This window comes from Mastigoproctus giganteus, chromosome 3 (genome assembly GCF_048544385.1).
Source record: "Mastigoproctus giganteus isolate SK-2022 chromosome 3, ASM4854438v1, whole genome shotgun sequence".
NCBI lineage: Eukaryota > Metazoa > Arthropoda > Arachnida > Uropygi > Thelyphonidae > Mastigoproctus > Mastigoproctus giganteus.
The window spans coordinates 138,729,019-138,741,063 of NC_143577.1; the positions used below are offsets into that span (position 1 = coordinate 138,729,019).

Genomic DNA, 12,045 nt, shown 5'->3' on the forward strand with positions numbered 1-12,045 from the left:
TGATTTTAATCTTTTTTTAATTATTTATTATCGGAAGCGGTTTTAATTATTTATTCTGACACAATGTCTTCTCACATTCATAGTCTTGCTGCGGTGGTTTGATGTTTTTCGGGGTCAGGTTAGGGCTCTTGGCGTTCGATTCCATTGTGGGTCGAATTTTGTCGTATCTTTGAGTGAGAGAATTCATTAATTCGTTTTTTTCATCTTAATTTATTCGTTACTTTAGGAGAGAATTGTCTGGAAGCATTCCATGAAAAAGATTGAGGTAATCTCTTACTTTTTTTAATATATACATATATATATAGTAAATAGTGGAGAGTGATTGGAGTTAACAGGAAGATAATAATAAGTATTATGGATCGGGGACACTGCTTAAGCAAACGTACCCTACAACCATAATGTATAAATAGTGGTATATAGAAAGTGTGAAGTAGAAGTTTGTTACTATTGAACCTATGGTATACGCAAGAAGTGAACTAGAAGAAATTACTTCACAATTTCAATGTCTTCTGATGAAGACATTGAAATTGTGAGAACACCCCAATGTGATCTTATTTTTCTTCCATATTATTTTAGTCGCCTTATTCTATCTTATTTTGTGACTTTATCCTATCATATATCACTACATTTCTTATTAATTTCTTCTAGTATTCCGTATGTATTCCATATATATATATACACTTCTCATGTATTCCGTAGTTTAATAGTAACAAACTTCTACTTCACACTTTCTATATACCACTATTTATATATATGAAATTATATATATGATTTCAGTTCTGTTAGCACTTTGACATTATCTACCTACTTTATACTCTCCAATTATATATACGTATATGTATATATATATATATATATATTTTTTTTTTTTTATTTATTTATTATTTTTTTTTATTTTCTTTCCCCTATTAGCACCAATATGTGAAAATAGTATATTTATTAATCGGTCTGCCGATGCATCAGTGGTATCTCCTGGCTATCCCAATGGTTATGATTCAAATTTAAACTGCACCTGGATTTTCAATACATACCATGCTGACCACATCGAGCTATCTGTTGTAGACTTGCATCTTGAGGGCTCCAATAGGACTTGTCTTTATGATATGCTTCAAGTGTACACAGGTAATCCAATGTTTTTTGTTGTTTTCATAATGAAATATTAAAAATTGTTGTTTATCTTCTGTATATACTTGCATATATATATATATATATGTGCAAGTATATACAGAAGATAAACAACAATTTTTATATATATATATATATATATATATATATATATATTTATATATATATATATATATATATATATATATATAGCTTTAGATCTTTCTTTAATGGATGGTGAATGGCAGTTAATCCATGACATTAACTTAGAAGAAGTAAGTGGTGTGATCCATATCCTCGATCCAGATGTCCCTGAAAGTTGAGAATAAAAACAAAAATTTCAGCCAGACTTTGAGCCTAAAGAAAATGAGTCTGAGGAGACTAGACAGGGATTGAAGGGTTAAGGAAAAGAACATACCTCACAGGTCGCATATACTTATGTCCCATCACAAAATTTACTAGCTCCTTAGAAGTAATGAAGATAACTGTGTAAATAGAACTGTGATAGCAGAAATTCTGTTGAGATGGGGTGCGTTAGAAAATGTAGACATACAAGTGGATGGCCAAAATGAAACACTTTTAAGGAGAGGGTGTCTTGTCTGCAAAGGATGGTCACTTTGCTCTCAGTTATTACAAAAAAAAAAGAATTGATACATATGAATTCAGATCTGACATCATGGACATCGATGAAAAAGCAGATGAAGATGACACAGTTCTTGAAATTCATCCAAAAGATGACATTAAAATAGACAGGTATAAGCAAGCTCCTCGCAGAAGTAGCAGATACCAGTTAAAACCAAACAATGGATACTACAGTTATTCAGCGGAATTGTCATGGGCTTCGTGGTAACCTAGGTGACTTTTATGATCTCCTATCTCAATATAAGCATGTTGCAGTATGCATTCAAGAAACAAATCTCACAAATACAATATCTATGGCAATTAAACATTACAGTGTATATGTAGAAAAGATAGAAACTGCTATAATTTAGCTCATGGCAGAGTAAGCACTCGTAGTGAACTGTCTAGTGCCCTCTAGACCTATCCCCTGCATACATCTTTAGAGGCAATTGCAGTCAGTGTCACCTTTGGAATCACAATGACATTAGTTTCATTGTATCTATCACCAAATCATACATATGCACTTGCTGATTTAGATGATTTAGTAAGGCAAATACCTACTCCCTTTTGTATTATGGGTGGCTGGAATGGCCATCATCCTCTATGGGGTTCTCAACATCTTAAATTGAAAAATTTTTAGATAAACATAACCTGACTAGTTTAAACACTGGTGCTCACACATACGTGCATTTACCATCTGGCTCAAGCTCTGCTATTGACCTTTCAATATGCTCTCCAATGATGTTTCCTCTCATAGACTGGACCATTAAAGACAACCCTTGTGGATCCTATCACTTTTCTGTACAAGTTCTCTTCCTCAGAGTAACATTAAAGGACAACCTGGAAATTTGAAAAGGCTAACTGGACTAAATACCAATAAATAGCTCAATTAGATTCCATCTTCATAGCAACTCACACAATTGATTCTGCAGTAAGCTACATTACAGAAAAAATAATGAAAGCATCCGAGACTGCTACCTTGAAATCGTCATCCAAAATCTGGCTTCATCCAAAAATGTGGTGGAATGAAGCATGGAATAGTGTTAAAAAAGAAAGGAATAAATATTGAAATCTGTTTCAAAAACATCCAACCACAGCCAACCTCTTACAGTTTGAGAGAGCCAAAGCTAAAGCTTGTCATATAAGACAACTAAGTAAAAAAGAAGAATGGGCACATTATACTTCCACCATAAACAGATCAACAGATACTTTTGCATCTGGAAAAAAATCAAAAGAATTAATGGTAAATACTTGCAGACAGCTTCTATTCTACTTGTAAAAGGGAAGAAAATTTCTGAACCCGTAGAAATTGCCAATTCCTTATTTACTTCGTTTGAAACACTTTCAGCTGTTGCCACATATGAACCAGCATTTCAATTGTTAAAATCCCAGACAGAAAAATACAAACTAAATTTTAATACTGCCATCCTACATTCTTATAATCTACCTGTGACCATGATTGAATTGCATAATGCACTTTCACAAATGAAGAGTGGTGCTCTAGTCCCTGATGGAATTTATTACACCATGATCTGTCATTTAAATGAGGAATCATTAACTTTCCCCTTACAACTGTATAACAGAATTTTCTTAGAGGAGTATTACCCTGCTAGCTGGTGCCATTCTTATATGCTAGCCTTCCTGAAACCAGGGAAAGATCACCCAGATCCCAAAAATTATTGTTCTAATTCTCTAACCAGTTGTCTGGGAAAAACATTGGAAAATATAGTTAATGCTAGTCTCTAGAGACTCAAAACATTCTAAGTCCAAGTCAGTATGGTTTCTCGAGAAAAAGATCTATGCTTCCATCTCGTTATCAAAGCCGAAGCAAGTACTGGAACACATTCCTCAGAAATTAACACCTAGTGTTGACATTGCAAAAGCCTTTGATGTAACTTGGCAATATGGGGTTCTTCAGGATTTACATAAATCTGGACTTTGGGGTCATCTCCCAAAATTTATTAAGAATTTTCCAGGAAATGGATCCCTTCAGGTCCAATTACATTCTTCATTATCTCGAGCATATGTACGAGAAGAGGGAGTTCCCCGAGGCTCAATGTTGAGCATCACTCTTTGCCCTTAGGATTGATTCTATGACCAAGTGCTTACCTAAAACAGGTGATGCCTGCTTGTATGCTGACAATCTTGCCATGTCATGGCATTCTCAAAATATGAGACTTATTGAAAGACAACTACAAGGCACCATTAACAAAATAATCTCTTGGGTCAAAAAAATGGATATCAGCTTTCTAAACCAAAAACAACTGCCACACACTTCTGTCGCAAACATTCTTTACATCCTGATCCAGACCTACAAGTTGGATTCTCATCATATTACTTTCCAGCCTAGTATTAGATTTCTTGGTTTAAGTGGAATCAGAAAATCCCAAACACTCTCAGAATTTGTTAGCAACAAAAACAACTTTTGGTGGAATAACAGTAGTTGTAACTCTACACAACTTGCTGAATTCTTCCAGAGGAGTGATCTCCGAGTTGGACCTCTTAAATGTATCAGATGAAGAGCTGAGAAACCAAGGAGTGATAGGGATGAAGAGAATTAATATTCAAAGAGACTGAAATATAATTCCAACAAGAAACCTTATCATTAGCATTAGCATTAGCATTAGCATTAGTAGAGGCATTTGATGCAAGAAAGCAAGCTTATGCAGCAGCAGCCAAAAAAAAAAAAAAACCCACTTCCACTTCACCCCTCTGTTCGTTCAAAATACCTGTCCAGCTGAGCCTTAAACTTATTTAGGCTATCAACCTCCACCACAAGGGATGGCAGTCTGTTCCACCAACCAACCACCCGCTGGCTAAAGGCAAATTTCCGCACGTCTATCCTACATCTGTCTTTCCTCAATTTGAATTTATGCCCTCTCAGGTGATTTTTCTGAGCTAGAGGAAGAATCCCATCAGCATTGAGCATGCTTAAACCATTCAAGGCTTTATACACCTCTATCAGATCACCTCGCTGGTGCCTAGTCTCCAGACACTGTAATTTGCAAAACTTAAGCCTTTCCTCGTAAGAGCACTCCTTTGTTCCATTCACTAATCTTGTTGCCCTTCTCTGTACTCGTTCCAGCAGCTCTACATCCTTCTTGAAATGAGGCCTCCAGACCTGTATACAGTACTCTAGGTGTGGCCTGACCATTGCCTTATACAATGGAATAATCACCTCCTTATCCCTGCTGGAAAAATTCCTGTATATCATTGACAATACTCCATGAGCTACTCTTGCAGCCCGTCTGCACTGCTCAGAAAACTTCATATCTGCCTGCACAATCACCCCCCAAGTCCCTTTCATTCTCTACCACTGTCAGTGTAGTACCACAGAGTTGATACGTTGCCCTGGGGTTGCTGTTTCCCATGTGTAGTACTTTACATTTGTCAATGTTAAACTTCATTTGCCACCTCTCAGCCCATCTGCTCAACCTTTCCAGATCCTGTTGCAGCAGTGTAGTGTCAGTAGTGTCCTTGACAACCCTGCCAACCTTTGTATCATCTGCAAACTTGGACATTAAGCTTGATATACCATCATCAATATCATTTATAAATACAGAAAACAATAATGGACCCAACACTGAGCCCTGAGGGACTCCACTAATAACATTAGTCCACGATGAGCAGTGTCCATTGATTACCACTCCCTGTCTTCTCCCACTCAACCACCCCTTTATCCATAGCAGCAATTTGCCTCCAATGTCACACTGCTCCAATTTGTGTAGCAGTCTTCCATGTGCAACAGTATCAAAAGCCTTTCTAAGATCCAAGTATATAATATCAAAGTTATTCCCTGCATCCAGTTCTTTTGTGACTGCATCATAGTATCCAATCAAGTTGGTCAGGCAAGACTTCCCCTTAACAAAACCATGCTGTGTCTGAGCTATAACTGAAGTCTTGTCTAAATGATCCTGCAGTGCTTCTTTAACCAGTGCCTCCATTAATTTTCCTGGAACAGAAGTTAAGCTCACAGGTCTATAGTTACTTGTGTCAGTCTTTGATCCTCCTTTGTGAATTGGGGTCACATTTGCACATTTCCAGTCTATGGGTACCTCCCCTGAGTCCAAGGAAGCTCTCATAATTATGGCTAAGGGTTTGCTTACTTCCTTTGCTGCCTCCTTTAATATAACTGGATAGATCCCATCCACCCCAGGTGCCTTTCTTGTGTTTATCTTCAACAGTTTCTCCTCCACTTTACTCCCAGTTATTTCAAGATTCTGTAGCTTACTGCTAGAGTTGAATACACCTCTGGCATTGCCCTTGCTGAATAACTCCTCATGTGTGAATGTCGATGCAAAATATTCATTTAGTTTGTTAGCTACCTGAGCAGGATCATCAACAGTTGACCCATCAATATCAAGTGGACCAATCTGATTCATCCCCTTCCTTCTAGAGTTTACATAAGTAAAGAACTCTTTGCTGTTTTTCTTTGCATCCCTTGCCAAGGATTTCTCGTAATCTGCCTTCGCCTGCCTAACCTCCTTTGTAACTTGGTTGCATATCAACTTGTATCTATCATAGGCTTCTGTGTCATGTGTTAATTTGTAAGTATCCCATGCATTTTTCTTCTCTGCCATATGCCTCATTAGTTCATCTGACATCCATTTTGGCCTAAACCTTGAACAATATTTCTTAGTTGGTATGTAAAGCCTAGTAGCTTCCAAGATATGTTCTTTGAATGCTTCCCATTTTGAATTTGCTGTTGGTAACATCATCAGTTGGTCCCACTGTATAGAATTTAAATACTGTCTCAGTCCATCGTAGTCGCCTTTACGGAAGCAATAATCCTTCCCTTTACCCCTAATGGTAGTTACCTCTTTCAGTAAATCCCACTTCAGCACACTGTGATCACTGCCACCTAGTGGTTCATTTATCTGCAGATTCTTAATGCATGAAGAATCACTGCTGATAATCAAATCAAGAGTATTACTCCCTCTAGTTGCCTCCTGAACATGCTGATGTAGAAAACGATCATCCAATAAATCCACAAAAGCCCTGCTAGTGTGTGAGTAACCAGCCCCCAAATTCCAGTCAATATCTGGGAAATTAAAATCTCCCATTATAAGACTCTCTGATTTACTGGCCCACTCTATTTCCCTGTACAGTTCCTTATTATACTCATCAGAGTCATTAGGCCTATAGCACACTCCTACTCTCAATTTTGATCTCCCAATGCTTATGTCACACCAAACTGCCTCAACACTGCACTGTCCAGCGATGTCAACTGGCTTCACTTCCTTGGTTTTTATGTGTTTCTTAACTAATAGCATAACCCATCATAATCTTTAACTCACTGAAACCTCCCACAACAGTCAAAGCAGGCTATCTGACCTGCCAAATAAAACAGTACATACCAAATACATTGCCGTGTACACAAATTTCAGATTCACCACCTGGGAACGACATCCCCCAGACAGACCTTGATGATCTCATTAAGCAATTGCTACTGCCTTTTCTATTATCAGGGGATATCAACAGAAATAATACTCTGTGGGGTAGTTCTGACATCAATAGAAGAGGTTGGATTATCGAGCGATTGCTGGAAAACAATGATCTGGCTCTTCTAAATGTGGGATCTAACACCTTTTTCCACATGGTTATCTTTATATTTACTGCCATTGATTTTTCCATATGCTCCATTTCCCTCCTGCCTCTGTGTACATGGAAGGTTGAAGAAAACCTTTATGGTTGTGATCATTTCCTCAGGTTATCCACCATTTCTAATGGGAGACAATGCCACCAGTTGAGGATACCATGTTGGAAGACTGATCACTCCAACTGGAATGCCTTTAGGCATCTGGCAATGTTCAATACCACTACAGTTGGCCAGGGGCCAATTAATGATTTAGTAAAGCACATCACAGAAAGTATCATCCAGGCAGCGGCAGTTGCAATCCCAAGGACATCGCCCTGGTTTTCACGTTTTACAAAACCTTGGTGGAATGAAGAATGCACAGCAGCTAGAAAGGCTCAAAACAAAGTATGATGAATATTTCGTTGTTATCCCATCACGGATAATTTAATAGCTTTCAAATGTACATGTGCCAAAGCACGGTACATTAAACATCAGAGCCAAAAGGAATCTTTGATCCAATTTGCATCTCTCACACGGGCTGCCAATCCCAAAGCCATCTGGGACAAAGTTCGGAAAATGAAGTGCAAATACACCTCACACCCTTCATCAATCTTGGAATGTAATGGATGTACAATTGCAGACCTAACTGCAATTGAAAATATTATCCCAGAGACATTTCCTAAAGTGTCTTCAGAATCATCCTACCACCAGGGTTCCTCGCACTCAAACAGAAATAAAAAAAAATTACCTGAAGCTGTCTTCTAACAATTGCAAGGACTACAATCAGCCCTTCACACAGTGGGAGCTGAAAGCAGCACTCTCACAATCCAAAGTGAGTGGTGTTGGGCCAGACAACATCCATTATGAGATGATTAAACACCTTTCATCAGAATCCATGGCTCATTTACTCTGTCTCTATAATAGAATCTATTTTGAAGAGACATTTCCGGATTCATGGCATATGGCACAAACCCTTCTTGCCTTTCTGAAACTACGAAAGTATCCAAAAATATTGAAAAATTACTGTCCTATTGCTCTGGAGAACTGCTTGAGCAAGATCCTGGAAAGAATGATCAACGCTAAACTTCGGTTCCAGGAAAATTAATGGAGGCACTGGTTAAAGAAGCACTGCAGGATCATCTAGACAAGAATTCAGTTATAGCTCAGACACAGCATGGTTTTGTTAAGGGCAGGTCTTGTCTGACCAATTTGATTGGATACTATGATGTAGTCACAAAAGAACTGGATGCAGGGAATAACTTTGATATTATATATTTGGATCTTAGAAAGGCTTTTGATACTGTTGCACATGGAAGACTGCTGCACAAATTGGAGGCAAATTGCTGCTATGGATAAAGGGATGGTTGAGTGGCAGAAGACAGAGAGTGGTAATCAATGGACACTGCTCATCGTTAAGGTAGTTGTTAAGGACACTACTGATGCTATGCTGCTGCAACAGGATCTGGAAAGGTTGAGCAGATGGGCTGAGAGGTGGCAAATGAAGTTTAACATTGACAAATGTAAAGTACTACATATGGGAAACAGTAACCCCAGATCAACGTATCAACTCTGTGGTGCTACGTTGACAGTGGTAGAGAATGAAAAGGACCTGGGGGTAATTGTGCAGGCAGATATGAAGTTCTCTGAGCAGTGCAGACGAGCTGCAAGAGTAGCTCATGGTGTCTTGTCAATGATATACAGGAATTTTTCTAGCAAGGATAGGGATGTGATTATTCCCTTGTATAAGGCATTGGTCAGGCCACACCTTGAGTACTGTATACAGGTCTGGAGGCTTCATTTCAAGAAGGATGTAGAGCTGCTGGAACGAGTACAGAGAAGGGTAACAAGATTAGTGAATGGAACAAAGGGTTGCTCTTACAAAGAAAGGCTTAAGTTTTGCAAATTGCAGAGTCTGGAGACTAGGCATCAGCGAGGTGATCTGATAGAGGTGTATAAGGCTTTGAATGGCTTGAGCATGCTCAATGCCGATGGGATTCTTTGTCTTGCTCATAATAATTGCCTGAGAGGGCATAAATTCAAATTGAGGAAGGACGGATGTCGGATAGATGTGCGGAAATTTGCCTTTAGCCAGCGGGCAGTTGGTTTGTGGAATAGACTTCCATCACTTGTTGTTGAAGTTGATAGCCTAAACAAATTTAAGGCTCAGCTGGACAGGTATTTCGTATGAACGGAGGGGTGAAATGGGAGTAGTGGTTGTGGTTTTTTTTTTTTTTTTTTTTTTTTTTGGCTGATGCTGAATAAATTTGCTTTCTTGCATCATATGCCTCTACTAATGCTAATGCTAATGCTCACCTTTTGTGGTATTTAGAAGCTAATAACCTCCTCTCCAGGATACAATTTGGCTTCTGAAGGAACAGGTCAACGCTCAGCCATTGCATCCGTCTAGAGACATCTATTCGTGATACTTTCCTGAAACTCAAGCACCAGCTGTCGGTTTTCTTTGATATGGAAAAAGCTTTTAAAATTCTGTATCTCCAAATAAGGCTTGGAGATACAGAATTTTAAAAGACATATATAACATTGGTCTTAGGGGATCCATTCCATTTTTTATGAAAAACTTATTTACAGACCAGTCTTTCCGAGTTCATGTGGAATCCAACCTGTCCTGGGAATTTTTCCAAGAAGAGGGAGTTCCACAAGGATCAGTTCTAAGTGTTAAGATTTTTTTGAGATCAAAGTTAACTCTAATACTGAACAACTTCCTCCAACCATAAACAGTGCTCGTTTGTAGATGACTTTAGCATCTTTTTGCAGTAATGCTATATGAGGGTCATTGATAGACAACTACAGCATGCCAATTGACCACATCGTTGGACAGTGGATAATGGTTTCAGGTTCTCAAAAGAGATCTTTAAAAGCCATTGCCACACACATTGTAAATGGTATTACTCTGACACTGGTTTCAATCTTTCTTCCACCAAATCATCAATATACTATTCAGGAAATCGAAGATCTTGTTTCACAGGAGACTTTAATGCCCACCGTCCACTATGGAGTTCCCCTACCTCAGACAGACAAGGAAAGCTTATTGAAATGTTGATCGACAGGCAGAATTTAACTTAGCATTAGCATTAGAGGCATACGATGCAAGAAAGGAAAGCTTATGCAGCATCAACCAAAAAAAAAAAAAAAAGCCCTCCCATTACACCCTCCATTCATTCCAAATTTAGGCTATCAACTTCCAAAACAAAATGTGTGGAAGTCTGTTCCACCGATCAACTACCCGCTGGCTAAAGGCAAATTTCCACACATCTATTCTACAACTGATGAATTTGAGGTATTGCTCAAAACATCAAAGGCAGATATTGTGGGGATTTCAGAGACGTGGTGTCACACAGATATAAGAAATGCAGAACTGGAATTTGGGGAGTACAATGTCTACAGAAAGGATAGACAGGATAGGAAGGGAGGAGGGGTTATGCTATTAGTTAAAAAACACATAAAATCCAAGGAAGTGAAGCCAGTCGACACCGCTGGACAGTGCAGTGTCGAGTCAGTTTGGTGTGACATAAGCATTGGGAGATCAAAATTGAGAGTAGGAGTGTGCTATAGGCCTAATGACTCTGATGAGTATAATAAGAAACTGTTCGGAGAAATAGAGTGGGCCAGTAAATCAGAGAGTCTTATAATGGGGGATTTTAATTTCCCAGATATTGACTGGAATTTGGGGGCTGGTCACTCACACAGTAGCAAGGCTTTTGTGGATTTATTGGATGATTGTTTTCTACATCAGCATGTTCGGGAGGCAACTAGAGGGAGTAATACTCTTGATTTGATTATCAGTAGTGATTCTTCATGCATTAAGAATCTGCAGATAAATGAACCACTTGGTGGCAGTGATCACAGTGTGCTGAAGTGGGAGTTACTCAAAGAGGTAACTACCATTAGGGGTAAAGGGAAGGGGTATTGCTTTCGTAAAGGCGACTACAATGGACTGAGACAGTATTTAAATTCTATACAGTGGGATCAACTGATGATATTGCCAACAGCAAATTCAAAATGGGAAGCATTCAAAGAACTTATCGTGGAAGCTACTAGGCTTTACATACCAACTAAGAAATATTGTTCAAGGTTTAGGCCTAAATGGTTGTCAGATGAACTAATGAGGCATATGGCAGAGAAGAAAAATGCATGGGATACATACAAATTAACACGTGACACGGACGCCTATGATAGATACAAGTTGATCTGTAACCAAGTTACAAAGGAGGTTAGGCAGGCGAAGGCAGATTACGAGAGATCCTTGGCAAGGGATGCGAAGAAAAACAGCAAAGAGTTCTTTACTTATGTAAACTCTAGAAGGAAGGGGATGAATCAGATTGGTCCACTTGAGATCGATGGGTCAACTGTTGATGACCCTGCTCGGGTAGCTAACAAACTAAATGAATATTTTGCATCGACATTCACACATGAGGAGTTATTCAGCGAGGGGAATGCCAGAGGTGTATTCAACTCTAGCAGTAAGCTAGAGAATCTTGTAATAACTGAGAGCAAAGTGGAGGAGAAATTGTTGAAGATAAACACAAGAAAGGCACCTGGGGTGGATGGGATCTATCCAGTTATATTAAAGGAGGCAGCAAAGGAGGTAAGCAAACCCTTAGCCATAATTATGAGAGCTTCCTTGGACTCAGGGGAGGTACCCATTGACTGGAGATGTGCAAATGTGACCCCAATTCACAAAGGGGGATCAAAGGCTGACACAAGTAATTATAGACCTGTGA

The 12,045-nt window shown here is 38.8% G+C and overlaps 1 protein-coding gene across 1 annotated transcript in view; it reads left to right on the forward strand.

Annotated features, from left to right (window-relative positions):
- LOC150088287 (cubilin-like) overlaps positions 1-12,045 on the forward strand; it is a 1,623,406-nt gene that overhangs the window by 634,708 nt on the left and 976,653 nt on the right. Inside the window, exon 20 of the mRNA XM_090370104.1 lies at positions 913-1,122. Coding sequence (XP_090226230.1) covers positions 913-1,122 — 210 coding nt within the window. The remainder of the gene's footprint in view (positions 1-912; positions 1,123-12,045) is intronic.